The 24103-nt window shown below is 34.4% G+C and overlaps 1 protein-coding gene across 1 annotated transcript in view; it reads right to left on the bottom strand.

Moving 5' to 3' along the window:
• LOC138709996 (uncharacterized) overlaps window positions 1-15821 on the bottom strand; it is a 59268-nt gene extending 43447 nt beyond the window's left edge. Inside the window, exons 1-3 of the mRNA XM_069840674.1 lie at window positions 15669-15821; window positions 13964-14026; window positions 164-330 (exon numbers count right to left, since the gene is read on the bottom strand). Coding sequence (XP_069696775.1) covers window positions 164-330; window positions 13964-13999 — 203 coding nt within the window. The 5' untranslated portion in view covers window positions 14000-14026; window positions 15669-15821. The remainder of the gene's footprint in view (window positions 1-163; window positions 331-13963; window positions 14027-15668) is intronic.
• Between the last annotated feature and the right edge of the window lie 8282 nt (window positions 15822-24103).

The raw sequence follows: 24103 nt of genomic DNA, 5'->3' as shown, positions 1-24103 counted from the left end.
CTTTTTCTATTTATGGCAATAATATTGCTTCAGAACATTAAAGACGTGAAAAACAAGATGCATAATTTCATATTTAAACTTTACTACAACTCTAGAATTGTGCAGAATTTAATACTTGAGATAAATTTAAAGAAATATTAAAATGTAAACTACTACTAACTACCTTACAAATTTGGACAATGTTTCCTTAAGAGGTGGAACAGGATGCCGACGTAAATTTTGCTGTGTCGACATGGGATGCATTGTAAGCTGAGGATAACATGCTGTCATCCGAAGAAGAGACAAACCTTTCTTCTGATTATTCATCATATCACAAAAGGTGCGATACAGCTGAAAATAAAACGTAATTTTTAAATAACAAATATGCATACACAAATAATGAATAAGCACCAAGGACACCTGACCTCTTAAATTAATTTAAATACATTTAGTAACCAAGATACCTATGTGTTGTAGAAAAGGTTCGTTCTGTATCTTTGTATCATTATCAACTGCTGAGGTTATCTAGCATCTGAATGAGATGAAGGTGATAATGCCGAAGTGAGTCCAGGGTCCAGCTCCGGAAGTTACGCAACATTTACTCTTAATGAGTTGAGGGAAAGCCCCGGAAAAAACTTCAACCAGGTAACTTGTCCCAACCAGGATTTGAACCCAGGCCCGCTCATTTCATGGTCAGCCACAGCAGTGGACTACATAACTTTTCCAGTAACTTAAAATTCCTTTAATAATAATTAATACTCATGAAAAAGATATTGATTATAAAATTGCCAAATTTAACAATATACGTGGGACCATTAGAAGAACACTCCGTAATAAACCTAGGAAAGATACACAGATTAAACTATATAAAGTTATGGCAATACCAACGGGCTTATATGTGAGTGAAACTTGGACGTTAAAAGAGAAAGATAGAAGTCGACTACAGGCAGCTGAAATGCGATTTCTTCGAAGTGTAGTAGGAGTAACTCGACTGGATCACATCAGGAATGAGGAAATAAGATACAATCTAAAAGTTAACAGTCTGTTAGAAACTGTAGATGAGTATAAACAGAAATGGTGGGAACACGTACAACGCATGAGCCAAGATAGAACCCTGAAAATAATCGCTGACTATGTACCCATTGGAAGAAGAAGTATCGGCCGACCAGCAAAAAGATGGATACAAGAAATAAAGGAGCCGCAACGGGCTTAAAGCCTACAGCTTGAAGCAGAAGAAGAAGAAGAATAATTAATTCATTTTCGTCTTTTCTTATTCTTCCAAATATTTTAACAAACGTTCATATGAAAATATGATGTCTCAAGAGTTTGCAGCAGTTAAAATAAAACAATATAATATATTTGGAGACTGGAAAACAGTTTTCAGCCTCAATGAGTCCATAGTATCTGTTTCTTTTAAATCAAAAGACTGACAAGTTGACTGACAAGTTTCTTTTGGTGGTATTCTCTGATCCGAATTTATTACCACAAAATTATATTTCCTAAGGCTTATTTAATAACACTGAAAGATCACATGGCAATTATCTTCCTATAACCAGAGAAGCCTGCACTCATTTCCAACAGAGATTCCCATTCCCATGCACGTGTTCTCTAGGAATATATCATCCCATCAGTAGGTTCTTCATATCTTCATAATCAAATCTGTTCTTTTCAGGACCAATACCTGCTTTTATTGATCTTCCTATCTTTTTATAGTTATGTTGGCAACCCCAACACTGCTACATTTCTACAGAACAGAAGCACTTGTTTCAGTCTCTTTTCTGAAAGTACACAAAGCAAACCTGTGAGAGGCTGCTGTTTTTCCTTTTCCCTCTTTTGTGGACTTCAATTTCTCCACTAGTATCATGCTTGTACTTTTAAACAATTTTGTCTTCTGGCATTACAATATGTTGTTGTTTTCTAATGCCAGGCGTTTGACAATAAAGTCATTTGACCTCTTGCACTCCAATATTTTTCAAAGATATTATCATGACCAGCCACTGAAGCACAGATTTTGAGGTGTTCCGAATCCATTTCTTGGTTTGAGTTGCACAATGGGCAGTTAGGGGACTGATATATTCCAATTCTATGCAGGTGTTTGGCCAAACAATCATGGCCTGTTGCCAATCTAAATGCAGCTACAGACGATTTTCGTGGTAAATCGGGAATTAACTGTGGATTTTGATGCAGGGAGTTCCATTTTTTCCCTTGGGATTGAGTTATCAAATTTTGTTCGTTGAAGTCTAAGTATAAAATATAAAACTGCCTAATCTTTTCTATCTCTGGTTAAACTTTCTAAAATAAAGTATTAATTTATTATTCCCTTGTTACCTCACAGCTAAAGCTACTCGATTTGTTTTAGGAAAAAAAAAAGACTTTCACAAAAATAAGATTATGAAACTTCACAGGGATTTAGTAGCATAATTATATCTGATTGTTTAATTGTTTAAAATGTAAGGTTAATTACAATTCTTGACTCCATTTCAGACATTTAATATTATAAAATACATTTACAGAACCTGTATGTTAGGCCTAAGTATATATTTCCAGTAGAAGTATAATATAACCATTCATACCTATGAAAACACGAAGCACTGCTGACATCACTCACAGATAACAGATGATTTGGCAGCTTGAAGTAATTTTGTATTACTTTTATTCTCCAAGATGAATTTTCTGCATGACTGACTGAAGTTGAGAAATACTGTAGTTCAGCCTTTATCAACACTTATTTCTAACATCTGACCACTTAAACTTCATAGCATTATAAAAAATAAATCTCTGCATGTCGATCTGTTAACAGACTCCATGTTGGAAATAATTATTATATTGTGGGGAGGAAAAAGTAAGAATACGGAAAAGTGTACAATGTGGCAACCCTACTCACAGCCAACAGGTCCTGCATGACTAGCAGATAGAACTACACTCCCAAGAACACCACAGCTATTAGGGCTTGCGAGTGTTTAGTATATTCAAAGATCATTACACTGCATTACGTCTCTTAAGCTGAAGTGTTTATTTACATGATAATGGTAAATTGTAAGTACACAATAAAACAACAGGTGTTTGTGTGTGATGAGTAGGTAAAAAGAATTCGCTAGGGAAGTAAAATTCAGACAGTGTGTCATTTTTAAGTATTCAAATAATAGTTTTATTTTCTATAATTACACATGATCAGCACTCTTAGGAGTGTGGCTTCAACCTATCAGCCACACAGGGCCTGTTGACAGTGGGACATCAAGGAAATAACCACACTGTTCATGAAGTCAAATCAAATCTATTTAAGACTAATCAGTCATGATTCACTGTTTCCAATTTATACTAATTCAACATCTTCCTTTCATTCAGTTCTCTATCCCGGTATTTTACCTTTTAATTATGTTTAGCTTTTTACGAAGTTACTTTTTTTTTGTCCGAAGTGTGGAAATTTGGAAATTGATCATCATAGAAAATTACAAACCCCACTCACTTCATCCTTGTTCTTCCCCTTTTTCTCCTTGTATTCCCCTTCTTCTTCTTGTCTTCACCTTATCATGTATTCCCCTTCTTCTTCTTGTCTTCCCCTCGCCCTCTTTGCAATTCTCTTGTTATCATGTATTCCCCTTGTTCTCCTTGTATTTCCTTTGTTCTCTTTGTCTTCCTCTTGTTCTGATGTATTCCCCTTGTTTCCATGTATTTTCCTTGTTCTTTTTGTGTTCCTCTTGTTGTTTTCTCCTTGTTCTCCTTGTCTTCTATCTTCCCCTTTTTCTCCATGTCTTTCCCTTGCGCTCATATATTACTCTCGTTATGCTTGTTTTTCCCTTGTTATCATTGTTTTTGCCTTGTCCTTATATTCTCTCTGTTTTCTTTGTATTCCCCTTGTTTTCTTTGTGTTGCTCTTGTTCTCTTTGTTTTTCCCTTATTCTCTTTGTCTTCTCGTCTGTTTTCGTTGTGTTCCCCTTATTCTCCATGTCTTCCCCTTGTTTTCCTTATATTGTTTTCCTTTCCTTCCCCTTGTTACCCTCGTATTTTCCTTGTTCTCCTTGTTTTATAGTATTCCCTTTGATCGCCTTGTATTCCCCTTGATCTCTTTATCTCCTGCTCTTCTCGTATCCCTCTTCTCTTCGAGCTATTTCTCTTTCTAGACAACTGTTAAGCAATATTATGTTGTGCCAGGGGCGGTTATTCAGGTGATGTAGGTGAAGTACTTCTTCACCTATTTACATGTAAAAAACAATTTTATTTCTTGTTAATAATTAATTCTAGTTATTACTGGTACCGTATTTCTAAAATTAAAAAAAAAAAAGTTTTCTTTTCAGTCGTTATGAACAGTGTTTGGTTGTATAAATAGTACCTGTAACCGTCCGCTGAATAGAATAATGTCAACTGTTACGAGCGCCGAGCGGTGTCTATTGGAACTTACAATACTGTAGAGGTGAAATTATTTGGGCTCCCATTCTCATACAGCACTTGGTTTCCATGGTAACGTGACATCACGCACTAAAGAAAGATTGTATGAGTGAAGTGCGTTTCTGAGTCTTTCAGTTACGGAGAACTGTCAGACTTCTTGTAGGCGGAGTAACCAGTTTGCAGATTTAACGGTACTAATAATAGAGAAGGGTTGAAGATGGTCTCCAAGGCAGGGGGCTATTGTTCAAGGGCTGTGAAATCTTACAGTATTCTCATTCTCTGTGTCTTAGCAGCCAACCCTGCAGTGGTAACTTAGCTGGCTTTATGTTATTTTATCAGGAATACACCACACATACATTAGCAAAGTTTAAAAGTTGTTTTCCGCGGCATGTACTATTTCTTCTCATGAGCTCGCCAGTTTTGTTTGAGCTCTTGCATTTGAAAGTTTAACGCGCGCGTAAATGTACACATGTACTTTAATACTGTGTATGTATATATTAACTTATTTAATGTATTTAGAGTATATTAGTGATAAGTGTATATTGTGTATTAATCCTACATCTAAGTATATATTATATGTTTAATCACTATAGCTATTATACAAATACGAGTACTTAGGTACCAGTACATAGAAAATGTTGATAAATGAGTGCGAAATATTTATCCCGAAAATGACACAGTTTGTAATTTATTAGTAATGTCGTTTTGTAGACTGAAATATGAGGATAAAAAGATGTTTTAAATTCTTGACCTTGACGATCTACAGTTCTATTTGTTCTTTGTTTTAAAAAGTGCTAAGAAAATAGAGAAGTTGTATAAAATAACTTTAAAAATTCTTCTGATGAAAGCTTTTCTGTTTGAAAATATTGAAAATTTCACTCAGAATGCTACATCACAGGAGGGACTTTCATCATTAGCCCCATAGCTTTGCATAGAGATATACTGTCCACCCTCAGTTAAACTCAGACATTTTATAAAGACATCATCGACGGTTTGCTGCTTTAAAAGATAGGAGAATTGACTTTGTATGCAAGAAATTGGGCGAGTCCTGAAATAAATTAATTTTCCTGTTTGCATGTGTTCTAGAACTATTAAAATTGCACGCAGTTCACGAATGGTAGGCCTACTCATTATATTGGTAAAACTGTTCATGCATTTGTGTACCGGTATGTGAACAGCATTTCACTTATTTTCTTGACGGCGAGCTGCTACTGTGTTGTGCTTGCAACTCATCACTTCTTACTGAACTTATATTTCTGTAATTTTAACAACTTCAATAACACTGTACATATTTACTAATATTGTCCATGTAATGACTTCTTTTGTATTGGATCAGAAAATGCAACTGTTCCTTTGCTAATCATACTGGTGAATTATGAATTTCACATTCTTTCAAATTCACTGTATTTGTAATTTTAAGAAGAATATTAGTGATAACATTTTCAAAATTCACAATTTCCGCCTATTCACCATCAGAAATATATAATCTACACTGTCCATACTATTTCTAAAAGAAATACATGTCTCTAACACAAAGAGCATTCATTGTAGCCACACAACTCTGATAAAAACGAAAGTCATGCAACACATAGGCCTACTAAGTCATGCTGACTGTACTCATCCTTCAATAACAAGGCTATGCAATCCCACATGCATTCCCATCCAAAAGCAAGCCAGTGAAGACACGCAAATTTATCAGATTTACAAGCAAATGTTTCAAACGCAAAAGACAAAGAAAAGAGAAATTCAAAGCATATCAGATAAATAGAATGGGTGGTAAATGGTTTTAGTTAAATTCAGAGGGCAAGAGGTATCACACCCAGAAAACAGAAAGCCTATGTTATCTTATGAACTTTACATGCTGCTATTAATTGAAATCACAAATTCAAAATGAACTTTGTAATACTACTGTGTTACAATTTCAATTAACAGTAATGTAACAATCACATGAGCAATAGCAGCCTGATTGGTTGTATTACATCGCCTACAGATGTAGTAGTAAACAGTAAGACTAGAATTTTATTGAACTGTAAAAAATTAATATCATTTCTGAATAGGGAAACAAGGTGGAATTCATTATCCCTGGCAATTACATGATAGACGAGGATGGTCACTAAACCAAACTACACAACAAAAGCGAAAAATAGTGCATAATTATGGGGGAGAGTGAGAGAAAGGCAGATAGATACAGTTTCCGTTGCCATGTTGCCAGACTTACATTATACAATATATTAAAACTTTCTGCTATTACTGTTATGAATACTACTCACTAGCGCTTAGTTTTGGTTATGATTTGTGATGAATTTTATGTCACATTATCCCCTTTGTCTATGGAAGTTTTTCCTTTGCTTATTCTCTGTGAAGTTTGAAATCTTTGATTTGACGACATCCAGACATCTACTGTCTTTCACTAATTGCATACTACAATTACTGTTTGTCTACACTTCTGACAGAAAGTATGTAGGCCTACTACTACACATTGTATACGCAGTATAAAGGCATCACCAAAGAGATATACTGGGTGTTCAGTTCAAAGTGTGTCATGGCTCGCCGTATGCCGTCATGTGGCTAGTCGATAAGCCTAGAGAATTCAATCTTCCTACACTTCCCCAAAGGTGCATTACCTATGTGCCAGAGAAGTTGCCTAGCAAGTACGGCGTTCATTCTGACGAGTACCGGTACGTACCGATATGTACGGTAATGCCAGTAGTGGCAGGAATGTGAACTGTTTGGAAACACGTACTGAGGTGAGCTTTTTTCTTACTGTCGGGATATGGCGAGAGGGTTAAGACGATTACTTACGTATTTGTTGACATTAATTTGGATGGTCAACATGGACACGGAGCATTTGATTTGTGTTGTGGAATGTTACCATACGCAACCGATGATAACAAATACCCTGCGTACGACTTGCCGGCGCAAAACACAGTTCGAAAGAGGTTATGGTAGCACACAGACCGTACAGACCGCCATCTGTTGCCACGACGTTCAAGTTGTACCATACATGTTCTCAAGTTCAGATTGAACGCCTTGAATAATAGGCAACTTCTCTGACATAAAAGCTGAAACTCGCTTCAAATCACTGACTCACAACAGTGACATCATGACACACTTTGAAATGAACACCCAGTAGAGGATACTCTTCGAGCAAAAAAAATGTTTAATATATTTTTATTTACCCAATGGTTTTGCTGACATTCAGTTCAGATAGTATACTCGTATATTTTCACGACAACAATCGCTTACCGCCTATTTCACAATTCCAGCTGACATATGTAGATCAGACTCAACCCCATCTCCTGGCAAAGGTACACTTGCCACACAAAAAAAGAAGAATGGGGTGGTGGAATATTCCAAGTCGCAGATACAAGACATTGCCCACGATCAGAGAACGAAATATGCAATGAAACTTAGTCACCCCATCGTTTTTTGGGGAGGGGGCGGGGGATGTGTACGTTACAATGACAAATAACTTAAAGATGGGCTGATTTCAATCAGTTATTAACTACGTGATCAGTGCACGTCAAAGGAAACAGTATAGTAATTTTTCTAATGGAGTTTCCTCTAAACAAACTAGCTGATATAAAGAAAATATGAAAACACTGGTAATTTTGTTCCTGAAATTAAATGCGACAACCTTTACCAAGTTTATTAACATTTTTGTTTCAAATACATTCCCGTCTATCCCCTTAAAATAAAGGCTCTGCCGATCTGGAGGTGTGCTCGGGCGTGGGTTCGATTCCCGCCTGGGCTGATTACCTGATTGGGTTTTTTCTGAGGTTTTCTCTAACCGTAAGGCAAATATCAGGTAATCTATGACGAATCTTCGGCCTCATCTCGCCAAATACCATCTCGATATCACCAATCCCATCAGCGTTAAATAACCGACTAGTTGATACAGCTTCGTTAAATAACCAACTAAACAAATAAAGCCACTCAATCTATTTAGATTCTATATGTTTTTTAGTCGGCTATTTAACGACACTGTATCAACTACTAGGTTATTTTGCGTCGATGGGATTGGTGATAGCGAGATTGTATTTAGCAAGATGAGGCCGAGGAATCTCCTGCAATTATCTGACATTTGCCTTACAGTCGGGAAAAACGTCGGAAAAACCATAACTATATAATTACCCCAAGCGGGAATCGAACCCACGCTCAAGCACAGCTCCAGATCAGCAAGCAAACGCGCTATTGGTGCTACCTCCTAAGCTACGCTGGTGGCTCCTGTATAATTATACAGACTTACAAATAAAGTACGAAACGTTTTCGCAAAATTGAAGAGAACTCGATACAGCAATAATTAATAAAATTAACGCCACTGCAGAAATAAACACAATATCGAATCGAAATACTCAAAGGCAAAATCTGAAACCAACATAGGGAAGAGCTATGGCTGAATCAAGCTGATTGGCCATTAACTCACAAAACAACAAGACTTAATAGTTTTAGTCTTTGTGTGTTTTGATCTAGCAGAGGTAAATATCTTACGTGGACGAGTAACAACTGGCAAATAAATCTGGTCCGGAAACTTTTGATACAAAGATAGAATTAAATTACATGCTTTAAGTCAAAGAAATGGAAACTCCCGACTTCACTTCCCTTCTAAAGGACGCTATGTTGATGATTTTTATCGCCCTCAGCCTGTCTGACTTTTTGCACCTCAGACCTATTGACCCATAGCATGGTTAACTATTCAGCCAGCCACCAAGGATAAATGAGCAGAAGTGCGCTTAACACAGTTTCGCACAACTAATGCATAATTAAAGACTAACTGTTTAGCAAATCAATGCTAACAATTTTGCTTACTGGTAAGTTTATTCACGTCACAAATACAACTTGACATCTGATTGTAAAAAAATGTTTCTGTGGACAGTTGGTCATGACAACCGCGAAAAAAAGGTGAACATGAAGTTTTGTGAAACTTGATAGATAAATTGTTAAGTGCACAATTTAATATAACAGGTATATAGTGATGCATAAGTGTTGGGATAGCGTGTTTTCGTGAAGGATGCAAACAGAAATGCCAGTGCAGTGTGACGTTCTAATCATATACAAACAACATACAATCCCAATAACTGAGCGAATCCAAACTGTATTTTCAATAAATAAATTGTATGGTACGTGCAACATAGCTTATTATACATAGGGATTAAGTATGGGAAATCGATTTTATTATATGTAAGTAATGCCTTTCTTGTATCTTTCACGAGAAAATTTTACATTGTATGGAAAAAATATGAAGGAACTAAAAATACATTAATATATACTAACAACTATTTTATTTTCTTAATAGGTTCAGAGAAATTAATTAAATAAAATGTAACTTCAGTTGCTTCTGAATTTTGTCTTTCCTAATACATCAACAATGTTATTTATTAAACTTTGTGTTATTTCTGCCATGGCCTCATGAAACTCGATGTTATTACAACATGAATAAAAAAAAAATTGACTGCAGAAGAAACAAAGGTAGATGTGAAATGAAGTTGCATTTTAGAATTTTATTTAATTAATTCTTGCGAATCAATTGCGAAAATAAAATAGTTGTTAATGTATTTCGATGCATTTTTAGTCCACTGACATTTTTCCATATAACACTTTCCTGTGAAACATACAGGGAAGATAATATTTAGAAATAATTATTGATTTCCCATGTTACATTTCAATGTATAATAAACTGTGTTATAAAGTGCATATAAGCTCAGAAAAATTCGACAAACTAATATCGTGGAGTAATAAACGAGGGTAAGTAATTAAAAAAAAAATGTTCGAAAATGTCTGCCTTTGTTCCTAGAGAGTGTTGAAGTCGACAATATAGTTCCTCCATAAACAGGCTTCTGTGTTTTCAGGCCTGAGAATAATGTGAGTGTTAACAGCCTTACGAACCAAGTGCATTATGGGGAGGGACTTCACATCCTTAAAATAGAACTTCAAAAGGCAAACAACTGTCACTAGCAGTATATCATTTTTCCAGTTCATGTAATTAATCGTAATCATTATTATTCTCAGTTATTTTGTATAATTTCAGTCTATTCATTTGTAATTTTAAAGTTTCGAGTAATTTTAAAATTATGACAATGTCAGAAACCTGTATGAACATTTAATGACAGCTAAACTATTATTATTTATTGACTGATTGCTAAAAAGACAAAAATGAATGAAAGAAGAGAATTTCAAATGTATAAAAACTGGATATAGAAATATGTATTTACATTTAAAACCTGTACGCTTTTATTATTATTATTATTATTATTATTTAGTCTAAACTTATTTCCGAAAAATTCCGAGACTGAATTTATTAGAGACAAAAAATGTTCTGCAGCGGCAGTAAATTTCTATGCACCAGTTGTTGATTGTGCTATACCAGATGTTTCTGAGAAGTTCAAGAGTAAATATTACTTTCGTCCGAAGACTGTAAAAAGTAACACTAAAACTTGAAAGGTCAAGAGTATGGTGCTGAAGTGTTATGTGTAACTTATGTGTGTTCAAATTGCGTAAGTTTTCTTTTTTATGAAGAACGAAAAGCAACGGAGAATAATGTCAGCTCAGATACATCCGTACAGGCACTCCCAAGAATACAAAAAATGCCATGAAAATGACACATAATTTCATATTATGTTTCAACACTTCACATCGTATTTTGTTTTTCTTAAACTACAATACACGGAAAAAAGTGACAGGGAATTCATAGGATTCCAGTAACTGCAAGGAACGATTATACTATTTGTTGGGTGTTAATGTGATATTTACATTTTTAAGGATTTGATTTTTATTTACGTAAGGATTATGAATATTACTGGGAGTGAAATGAATTTAATACAATTTATTTTTATACCATTCTCGCTTCCACTCACTAAAAATAATGAATGTATCTATCTCAAAAATTGTTCTTTACTTTCAGTACCACTGTTCTATTTATCCAAATTCTTCCTCTTCTGCCATTCCACCTTCTTGGAAACTCTTGATTCAAATAGTTTGTCACCTGTCCTTCAGAATAATTATGCAGAGGCACTATCTTCCACAGATAATAAAATATCGAAAGTTTCTTCACCATAAGTACTGTAACTTGTTTTGGCCTTTGGAATTGAGCTTATTTTTAACACTGTCAATATTATTGAACCTCTTTAATTATATATATATATATATATATATATATATATATATATATATATATATCTATGACGTAGTGCAGAGGGCGGCCACTAGAGGGAACCCAAGAGTTGGAGCTTAATCTGAGACAATTCCGTCCGATGCCAGGGTGGCTTAGATTAGATTAGATTAGATTAGATCTTTATTAGCCGAATAGAATTACAAGCATTCATGGCATCGTCAGTACACAAGAAAAATGACATAACATACAATATAATACAAAAATAGACTTAATTCTAAATAAATTTAACAGTTTAATATTAAGTGACATGCAAAAAAAAAAAAAAGAGAAAAAAAAAAGAAAAAAAAAAATATAGGACAAGCTTGATCTTCAGTCTCCACTGTTCTATCTAGTATCTTCTCTTTTTGCTTTTCTTCAACTCTGAGTTACCTGAAACATAAATGGTCAAGGGCAGTATCAAGAAACGTTACATTCTAAAATTTTAAATTGAGGTATTCATTTGGCAAAATGGCATATGTGTTAATAAAATGTTCTTTACCTCTTTTTTTAATTTTCTTATGTTAGGTTCTTTGATTTTCTGTGGAAGTTTATTATATAAATTGCTGCCTCTATGTGATATGCTGTTCAGACTTCTGGTAAGCCTGTGGTAATTCAGATGTATGTGGATGTGGATAAAGCATCAGCACGTAGAGCTGAAAACCCGGGTTCAAATCCCGGCGCCGGAGAGAATTTTTCTCCGTTCCATTACTCTTTCATCGCTCTTTAATTATGTTAAACTTTAAATACTCTCTTCCTTTGTAAGATTGTCTGTGTTGATCAACTTTATAAAAACTTGTAAAGGAAGAAACCATTGTTATTCAGCTGTTTTTGATCGGCTTCTATTCATGATTATTGAATTCATGGTCTTATTTTCAATATCGATAAACTGATATTCAGACACACTAATTATTCCTTTCAATTATTTATTGGGTCCATACGATAATAACATGTAAATAAATAAAAATGTATATGATTTTAAGAAATTTTAAGTTTGGCTAATAAGAACATGAAAAGAATAAAAATAGAGTGTAATTTAAAAACAGTGCATTCTGTCCAGATGATAAATTACTCTTTTACAAATACAGTCGACTACTGATAGTTCGAGATTCTTTTTGATGGGGGGAGGGGGCAAAGTAATGTTGTCATTTCCGTTTTCACTTTATTTACACTCTCTACCTCCTCCTTAAGGAATTTTCAATCTAAAATCAGAAAAAATAAGAATCTTCTAAGAAACAAAATAAGATTAGGCCTACAGATTATTTTTGTTACGGTATACTAAAGTTGTTGTTCTCCAATGACACTGGGGATTACTTGATCTGCATCATTTTCCCCCTAGCTTCCCAATATAATGAAGTCAGACCATTGCACGTCAGTCCTTTACAATTTTCCAGGTGGTATTTATTCAATATGGCATCTTCTTGATAAAATGTGCACTTGGGTGAAGGATGGCACGGTATACTAAAGTATCTTAAGATATTTTGTAAAGCTTGTGTCTTGTGTTTTTTTGTTTTAAGATTCTATCCCACTGAATTATTGTACAATATCATAATGTTTCAAAATGTTTAGCACTGTTTCACATTATGCACTTGATTTTGAAGTTCATTTTAGTAATTATAAACTCGTGAGAATAACTTTTACAGAACTTTAAATAATAAAAAATTTTGCGGATAATTCGCGATTTTCGAGATTTTGCGGCGCAAGTTCGTGCATTAATTACCGCGAATTATCCGGAGTCCACAGTAAGTGCAGAATTTGTTGATTTATTCTAAACAACTCTTTTACACAGCATGTTTCAATAAAATTAACATTAAAAAGACAGTTATAAACAATATTTCATGCTTTTTACTCAGTCTGTATAAAATAATCACATATGGTATTTTTTTAAATATGATCTTCGTAATACAGAAAAATAATATTAGAAATTACTACGTACAAACTAATTCATGTTTTTTTTTAGAGATAGACGAATATACATGCAAAATATATTTTCCATCCAAACAAGCACAAACCCCATGCATTATTTTGCATACTTATATCTCATATTATATCCAATAGATAATTTGTAAAACAATTGAAGCTCTAGATAATTATGACAATGACGAAATGTTAGAATTGATCAGAAGACTCTAGTGGAATTTCCATTCTGATGTCACAAACGTATTTTCATTAATTCATTACATACATCCCCCCAAAATTTCTCTACATGACACACTAGACTAGATAGAACATTTCATTTTTACCTCTCAGATATGCCATGTCTCAAAGTAACTTACTCTATGTGAAAATTACAAATTTCATCATACTTACTTTAGGCTTTTATTACAAACATACAATGTTTAAGCTTACACAAAAAAACCTATTGATTACTGCTAACATGCAGGCCTATTCCGAATGCCTTAACTTGAAACCTTTAACTTGAAAGCTCACAAGAAAATAACTGTGTATTACCATGGTATGAGCTGTTGATCCTGGTATCCTCAACATTTTAATTTACTTCTCTTTCTTCTTCACCTGCAATGACAAACTTTTATCAGACGGTAATTTATTTCGTTATGTCCGAAAAAAATATATAAATCACGGTAGGTACTGTATATTAATTTACAAGCTTATGCAAACATACATACATCCATAACTTCAGTTTGGAAGCTCGTCCTCTGTTCTAATAGTTTATAGATAATTATACTTATACGAATTTATACAACACGATGCTTAGGCCTATTAATGTAACCATGGATAAATTATATAATTACATATTTACCCATGCTGTAACTTTTAAAATGATTATGAGCTAAATATAGAATGACAAGCAAATATACAAAACCACGTGTCATATACAGATTAGTAGGCCTGCCAACGAAGCTGGACTTTAAACGTGTGAACAAATTCCGTTGTACAAGGTACATTATGTTGATTAGAGCAAACTACATTTTAAAATGAAATTATAACTGAAACAATGTCACTAACTTTGAGGTTAAGTGAAAATAATAGCCTATTTGCATACTATTTGGATTTCTGTAAGATTAAATTGTATATTATTATTAAGTAACTACAGATAATCATTGTAATCGGTCCTTTTTTTCGGCACCTTTTTTCTTGTGTTTTTCATCATGGAACCGAGAAATGTGTTAATAATTATGTTTTTAATATCATCTTTCTTTGAATTCCACTTAGGTCTGGTAAGCCTTAAAGTTGGACGAAAATGAAGTTGTTGTTTAGTCAACTGTCCGAAGACAGGTTCGAACCTCACAAGTAATACCAAGAAGGCACCACTTATGAGGCAACTAGGCCAGAAGATAATGGGGTAGGGTGGCCAGTTACGAAATGAGGTTAGGAACAACAAAATTCCCATGCATATGTCCCTGACAGCTATAATGTACATACAGAGTTCCACCACCATTTTCTTCAGAAGAAAAGCACTGATTGTAATAATATGCCTATGTGTGTTACAGGTGCTTTAACACTTCCTCCATCGTTTAACAAAGTGTAGGCCTATGCGTTTTCTTTACATTGTAATCTCCAATGAAATAATCAAATATAAATTAAATACAAATACAGTTTCATTTGAGTGCTGTTGAATGTATTACTACACTGCATATGCATTTACTTGTCATGAAGCATTGAATGTAATGGAATACACATAGGGCCTAAATAAATCTTAGCACTACTAATACCACTAAATTTGACTTAAATAAGCAGGCTGATCAACCTTTACTTACTCAAGACGATAATCAAAATAAAGAACAAAAGCATAAGCAATTAGGTATTTTAAAAGTGTATAAGTTTATTCACAACATGTAACTTCATTTATTTTATGGGTCAATCTATGAAATACTACCCACTGTTACTCTCACAGTGAGACATTTCTAAACGCTGTGCTTGAGTACAAAAGTCCAATCAATTGAAAAGCAATTATACGAGGAAGAAAGCAAAGAAATCTCCGATATCTTAATCGTTTCTGCAGTTCGTCACGTTTATGTATTTGTTCAAAATGCTTCAAATAACTCTTAATCATTCACATTATAAAGCTGGGCTTTTGGCTCATGTTATTCCTTGAATGCCTTACTGTGCATTTAAATTTGCGATCTACAAAATGTAACGATATAAGAATAGTATTTCTTTCGATCGTTTTAACTTCTATTTACTTCAGATTTACCTTTGAACTTGTTATCAGCTACAACCAGCTGCACACGAATTACTATCTCGCACCACTTCGCAGCACTTGAAACCTCGGCCTTCTCTATCAATTGACCGAACTACTTGATCACCTTTACCGCCTTTACCCCACCCCGCTCGGTATATTATGCATGTTGTAAATATAGGACACATGGCCGCACACCGATGAGCTTGAAGCTAAAGGAGGCGGAGGATATGTTACTTATGAAGTTACGAGTTTATGACGACGTTCAAGAAGACTCAAAACGACTTACGCAACTTATGCCATTTACGTCATGAACATGAACAGAGCATGGGTCGTGAACGTCATAAATAATTATGAAAATATTTTGGCATGTTTCCAAATCTCGTCAGAAGTCCCGAGGAACGATGTAAAAATGTTAATTCCTCCACAAATCATTACCACAGAACATAGACTTCATAGAGATCATGACGATGTGATATGTATTATTATTATTAAGCGATATCGTAAAGAGGTTTGAATTGTAATCCCCTTGATCTCTGTTGCTGTTAAGGGGTTAGGTACAGCTTACAACAGTAAAAAGTTTGGAAATATTCAACATTTTTTTTCTCCATTACTGTATCTTGTACAATAATGAAAATTGGTATGTGCCTAGATCTATATATGATCTAGGGTATGTGTAAAACACTGTCCTTCTGCTATATGAAAAAATATGTTTACGGTTAATTTTTTTTTTTTTTTTTTTTTTTTTTTCAAAATTCATAATGGTGATGAAGCGTTTCCCTCATACTCATTCACTTGTTAACTTTTTCATGTTCTCTCTCTTTTTTTTTATTGCTGAAACTGATGTTTACAATATCGTGCTCTTTCAACTACATTCCTTAATAAATATATATTTTTTTATTTTGTGTTAGAAGAAAATACTGATATTTTGACAATGTTTTTATGAATTTATTTTTTTATCAGACAATCTGCCAAAGGTAGAGAAGTGATCTTGCATTATATTGTAGATATGACATGCATAAATACACACAAAAAATTTCATCACAGAATGTTGGATAGTTTTTCAGTCATGTGCAAAATGCTTCATCACTGCACAGTGAACTGAATTTGGGGGGGGGGGGGGGGAATGTAAATAATTTTTTAAATCGTAAAAATATTTTTTTTTTCATATAGTAGGACAGTGTTTTAGACATACTGATTTTCATTATTGTACAAGGTACAGTAATGGAGGAAAAAAATGTTGAATAATTTCAAAATTTTACTGCTGTAGATATGAATGAAAGAAAATCGCACTACCGTAGGGCCTATACAATTGCAGTAGGATAGATACTATTATAATTGCTATAGATGTGCAACACAGGACTTCAAAGAAGGCTAGTGACATTTTATATTTATATTTATAATTGTCGATACAGTGATTCTGTTCTCGATAGGGGATAAGAAGTGAACATTAATAATATAAAGTAAATTCGTTTTTTAAAGCATTAATTACTCCAGTCCTGGTCTTTTTACTTTATACCCTAACGGTAAAACCACAGTAAAACCAAGCCATTTTCATCCTATTACTGCTAGTGAGTTACAGCGATTTTCTAGTTGTCAGGTTGAACTTTCTTTCGCTAACTTTGTTTCGAATATTAGTACTGACAAATACAATGAGCTCATTGGACAAATGCTATAACTGGCAGTTATTTTTTAGCCGTTAAGTTGACAGTGTCGTTTGCCTGTGAAGAAACTGCCAACGTTCATGAAACGAAAGTTACTAGCGAGTATTATTTGAAATTTGAACGTGAATTATTTGCCCTAATCATACAAATAGTTCATACCTCTTAACGTAAAGGTAAGATGTAGTAAATAACTAACTAACCAAGACATTATTAAACGATGGCTGCATCGCCAACATAACATACTTTTTATCTTACCGCCATGTATTCTCTATCCTTTCGTGTGGACTCGATTATTTCATTCATAAAGATATTATACAATACAGTAGGGCCTTACGGAATCTCACCACCCCATCTCGTTAATTTATTTTGATTGGGAACGTTTTCGCTGTTTACTTCTATAATATACGTTGCATTGTTTTTGTAGGCTTATTATCTTCCATTAAGGCGAATAATTTCACGGAGAAGTTGTGTATTTTTAGCAAATAATATATTTAGTAAGTAAAACCACAGTCTACTATATACAGTCACGAAGCTTGAGTTTTGAGGGTGCTAGAAACAATAGACTGTGACGGTACTATTTTGCATTGCCTGTAATGAGGCGATATTAGCGATCCTAGTGGTGAGCAACTATCTAATGTTTGCATATTTACTACGTATTAAGCTTCGCGACTGTATATGCTAGACTGTGGTAAAACCGTGATAACCATGATACGTATTATTTGACAAGTAGAAATTTGCCAAATTTCACTTTATCACACTATTTTTTTTCTAGTTCTCCAACTAGAGTATTTCTAGTTGTAAATGTTAGCAGCACTGGTAGCTATCAGTGTCGCCAATATAGGGACTTCGTCGCTAAATCAGGTCACTTAAAAATGTTTTGAGCTGATAATTTCTTTTAACTTTTATATTGCTTATAGGGATTTAATGACTATTTCAGGACCCTTTAGCGACAAAAGAAAAAAACTTTCTCCATTCAAAATGAGAAATTTGGCTATTTTTGAACTACTGTTTGGCGACTTTTCATATAATTCTGTTGGCACCGCTGGTTATGGTCGGATTTATTAAAACAAAAGGTGAGCAATTAAATCACTGTGTGTTGGTGTGGTGTGTATTGTGTAATTTAACCATTGCAATGCATATTCCAGTGGAAACTGTTACGCTACATTGTCTGTAATAAGCTTTGCCATTTTTGAAATGCACCGATAGTAACGTTATTTTGAAGAATGTCTGTTCACTTAAAGATGCAGCCTAACGAAGTTATTGACCCTGTTGAAAACATGCTAAAACAAACAGGGTGCATGCAACTTCATTATAAAGTGCAGGTGCATAAATGGATTATGTATAATTATTTGATTGTAACAATTCATTATTTTAATTCGTCAGATGTTACGAAGTTTACTTATACATATAAATTTCAGAACATCACTTAATTTCATTCTCAATCAAATGTTGCAGTGTGAAATTATGAGAATTATAAATTTGGGTTAAATTATGTCATTTAAGCTTAATTAAATATTTTACGAAAGTGTCACTGAATCTTCATTATTTTAGGAATGTGTAGCAGAACATCAAGATTGGAGGAAGTGTCAAGATGTGCTCAAGGAATTTCGTCTGTGCATAGAAGACTATAATTCAAGAAAAGAAAAACTTGCGAAGAGTTAATATTGAATCAGTCTGAATCTTGATAATTATAATGATTTCGCAAGAATACAGAAATTACCAATATTTTTTGACTGGTGTAATAATCGGCGTTAGCAGTTGTTGGATTCTGAAAAGATTTCAGTCAATGAACTTCCGAAATATAACGCAAATGATGCAATCTAATATGAAGTTAGTATTAGTGGTACGAACAGATTTAGGAATGGGGAAGGGAAAATTGGCTTCACAGTGTGCTCATGCGGCAGTATGTTGCTATAAAAATGCACTAAAAGTATCACCAAATACTTTGAAGTTATGGGAGCTAATGGGGCAACCTAAGGTAGTACTGAAGGCTGAAGATAAAGGGGAAGATTGCCTGATTCAACTCGATGAAAAAGCAAAGACACTAGGGTTGATAACTGTTTTAATCAGGGATGCTGGCAAGACTCAGATTGAGAGTGGCAGTGCTACTGTCTTAGGAATTGGCCCTGGAGAAAGTTTTCTCATAGATCAAGTAACCAAACATCTGAGATTAATGTAACAGATTTTTATGGACAATAAATATTGTTGACCTACATCTTAGAAAGCTTTTATTTCAGTTTATGTACATGAAATAGGCCTAGTGGTATCTTTCTTCATTCGAACGTCATATTATTGATATATGAATTTGTTGTGAGAGTATCATATAAATTTTAAGACTAGGTAATTGCTATGATTATATAGCGTCTGAATGGGATGGAGGTGATAACAGCAAAATGGGTCCAGGGTTGCCAGATATTACATCTACCATGGAGGGACAGCCTTTTTCCATGTTATGAATATGGGCAGAGTTGACATTTTCATGATTAAGAAAAAAAATCCTTAATGAAATTTTAATAAAAAAAAAATATTGTAGGTACAGGCTTCCTAGTACAAAACAATATTTACCCGACTGTAAGTTACATCATGTTTCTCTGGTGTCTTCCTGAAGGTCTTGTGGTAATAATATGTTAGTGATATGCGTAATTATTAACTTAATGAGATGACTTAGTAGTTCTGTCTCATAGATTTCCCCAACTCAGCTGTTTATTATTAATTATTGTAAAGCACAAATTCCAGAAAATTGCATCATATGTGATAAAATATTCAAATTTCAGTGTTTATTAACTGATGACCTAGACATAAAATTTATTGATACCTAAATTCATATTTATTTTGTGACTCAGCATTCTACTGTTCAAAACCCATACAGTATACATTTTCAGAGCTTTACATAATTTATCACTGGCCTTAAGCATTTTTAGCAAGCTTTTTTTCTATTCACTAACTTATGTCATGCATTTTTCATGAACATTTCTTTTTAAATGTTCAGAAATATATTCATCACTGAATTCACTGTCACAAACCTGTTATTGTTGTTGTTATCTAATGCCGGGCTTTGGCAATGAAGCCATTAGCATTCTTGCTCTCCAATATTTCTCTGTGGTGGATCCATCAGGTAGAACTTCACAGGTTTGTAGATGATCTTCAATGTCACAAACCTTACACTTGACAAAATATTCGTTTTTTCCGATGTGCAAACTTACTTTAAATTTAATGTAATTATTTAAGTCTAAAAGAAAATAATTACTAGGTAACGACAAAATTATACAAGTGATGTTAATTTTCTAAAGAAGAGACTTTTTGTGTCCCGCCTCAAATCGAAGCGGGACTCGGGATTTTTATATGGAAATCAAGACATCTGGCAACCCTACCAGTGTCCATCACCGAAAGTTACCCAGCATTTGCTCTTAATGGGTTGAGGGAAAACCCCAGAAAAACCTCAACCAGGTAACTTGACCCAACCAGGATTTGAAATGACCATGTTAAGCTGTTGATTGGGAATAGCCGCCTCTTAACACGTTGCATTTCGAATCTCTCTTCTGTGGAACCATTTGTACATTGAATAATTTCGAGGGAAAAATTGTTCCGGAGCCGGGCATCGAACCCAGGACCTTTGGTTTAACGTACCAACGCTCTACCAACTGAGCTACCCGGGAACTCTACCCGACACCGATCCAATTTTTCTCTCTATATCCACAGACCTCAAAGTGGGCTGACAACCGTCAAGCAACCAACATACGTTAAACCAAAGGTCCCGGGTTAAATGCCAGGCCCCGGAACAATTTTTCCTTCGAAATTATTCAAATCAACATTACAGGGAGTTATACCTGAAAGCTTGATTTGCATAATACACGTCACTGTTCGTTAACAGAAAACCACAATTTAAGTCACACAGAGTTAATGTGCACTCGAAGTTGGTTGCTTGACGGTTGTCAGCCCACTTTGAGGTCTGTGGATATAGAGGGAAAAATTGGATCAGTGTCGGTTAGAGTTCCCGGGTAGCTCAGTGGTAGAGCGTTGGTACGTTAAACCAAGGGTCCCGGGTTCGATACCCGGCTCCGGAACAATTTTTCCCTCGAAATTATTCAAATCAACTGTACGGGGAGTTATACCTGAAATCTTGATTTGCATTTGTACATTCTTGCCATCATAGATGGATGTGTTACCACAGTTGAGTATATACAGTCACGAAGCTTGAGTCATGAGGGTGCTAGGAAAAACAGACTGTGCAGGTACTATTTCGCATTGTCTGTAATGTGGCGATCCTAGTGGTTAGCAACTTTCTATGGATGCATATTTACTACGTATTGAGCTTCGGGACTGTATATACTAGACTGTGGTGTTACTGTGACAGCAAAAGAGAGCCTTTAAGGAAACTGGGTATTGTGAAGCAGCCTTATTTACTTACAGCTTTTAAGGAATCTGCAGGTTCATTGCTGCCCTCACATAAGCCCGCTGTCAGTCCCTATTCTAAGCAAGATTAATCCAGATTCTATAATCATATCCCACCTCCCTCAAATCCATTTTAATATCCTCCCATCTATGTCTTGGCCTCCCCAAAGGTCTTTTTCTTCTCAGCCTCCCAACTAACATCCTATTCCAAGACTTATTCTGGGGTTTCGTAATAGCTGTTTTTTTTTACAGTGATGAGTTGTTAGGCCTTCACCCAACTTCCAAGCTGACCAAATAACCAGATAATCAACCCAAGCAGAAATCAAACTCACACCCAAATGCAGTTCCAAATCAGTTGGCAAATGTCTATCATCTGAGCTATGCTGGTTGCCTGTAGTACAGTATTAAGTCGACTTGAATAGCGATACCTCCAAGCCACTATTCTTGCTGATTTCTCAATTGTAAGTCGCTTATTTAATGTGCAGAATCTAAAATCTAACTTTTTCGAATGCAATTTCAGTTGCGTAAGGAAATTGGCATACTTGCAGTTTGATTAGAAGCTGTTGCACTGTGGATGAGTGTTTCTTTTCAAAAAATCTATAAAACTCTCTCTGAGCTAATTCACAGGTGAAATTATCTTTTTTTTTTTTTCTTTCTTCAAATTGTTGCCTTTCATTCAAATGCTTTTTCGGGCTTTTCGTTTTATTATCTACAATTAATGATACACCAAACACCAACAGTAAAATTATAAATCACTTCGGAACAATACTTCCTGTGAACTGAAGACAACAGACAAAAGACGACAAAACATTGCTGTCTGGAGACAGTGGCTCTGTTTGAGGTACAGTCAAAGCTTGCTGATGATGATGATGATGATGATGATCCGATAATACCAGAATAAGTATATTAGTCTCATGGGCATGTGTGCTTATGCAGTACAAGGTGGTCATATATTATGGACACATACACAAAGATATCCCTCCCTTTCCCCCTTCATTTTCTTATGTTTCTTTATTCCTTCTTCATATTTTTATTTTATTTTTTTCTATTTTCCTCTTATTTTTGTAATCTTCTCTTCCTTTTCTATCTTTTTTTGCTCATTTTCTTCACCTTTTCCTCTTACCTTCATCATTATCTTCTATTCCTTTTTGCCTTCACATCCTTCTCAGTTTCCATTCGTTTTTCTCATAATTTTATTTTTACTTTCGCTTCATCTGCTCTTCCTTTTTCCTAATCTTTTTTCATCTCTTTTTTTTTCCTTCCTCTCCTCGCATTCTCTTCTTGCTACTCCTCTCTTCCTTTTTTCCTTCCTCTTTCCTGTGTGTCCAGTTAATAGATGATGTCTTCAGGAAGAGAAAATGTATGAGACATGCAATTTTATTGTACTGCTGCAAACAATCGGCGAAAAATATCTAGAGAAATATAGAGAAGTGTATATAGTATTCGTGGAACTAACAAAGACATTTGACAGAGGAGATTGGAATAAACTTATGGGGATTGGAAACAGAGCATGCTTTATATGATCTTTATATGAAAAGAGTCAGGATAGGAGAAATTTCAGAGAGAAGTGGTAATAAAGATCATCTTTGTCATACTCCTCTCCCTACTCCACTTCTCTCTGACATTTCTTCTCCTATCCTGACTGACTCGTTTCATATAAGGATTACTTAATAGTTCCCTCTGTTTCTAATCCCCATAAGTTTATTCCAGTTCACTCTGTCAAATGCCTTTTCTAGGTCCAAAATTCTACATACTGGTACACATTTTTTCTTTTAGATATAAAAATTACGAGACATTTTCAGGTTAGGACATCAAAGTAATATATAGCCTACATGTACACTTGTGGCTTTGTGTCAAAGAAGCTTCTTCACTGTTATTGTCTCATGTTAAGAGGTGGTCATAGAGTCTTGAATAATAACATAACTACAAAAATTGTTAAGTGAAAGTTATGAAACATGCAAACAAGTACTAAATAAAATTTAAAAGGTGAATATTTCTTATATTAATCTTAAAGTCTGCAATATTTAATGCATTGCGCAAAAGTTTTTATATAACCATCTGTCCAATATTATTTTTTCACCTTAAGCCACTGACCAGAAATATAATTTAAACTTCAAAGAACCACCAGGCATATAAAATGAATTCAAAATATGCTGTCTAGAAATTTACAACTTTACTTTCTAATTTGATGTAAGGAAAGGTTTAGATGGACCTAATACTTGATGGGAAAAGAACAAGAATAATTCATAAAGCTACTAGACAAAATTAAACCAGCTGTACTAGTATATAAATCTATATTCATTCAAAAGAATGCAATGGATATCAACTAAATTGTACACATAATGTTTGAACTGCTCAGAACATTAATGACAATTTGCAAAAAATATGAAGTAA

Source organism: Periplaneta americana, chromosome 12, assembly GCF_040183065.1.
Source record: "Periplaneta americana isolate PAMFEO1 chromosome 12, P.americana_PAMFEO1_priV1, whole genome shotgun sequence".
In the NCBI taxonomy this organism is placed as follows: domain Eukaryota; kingdom Metazoa; phylum Arthropoda; class Insecta; order Blattodea; family Blattidae; genus Periplaneta; species Periplaneta americana.
Note: the sequence above shows the minus strand (reverse complement) of the source record. Positions and strands in the feature narration are given on the sequence as shown.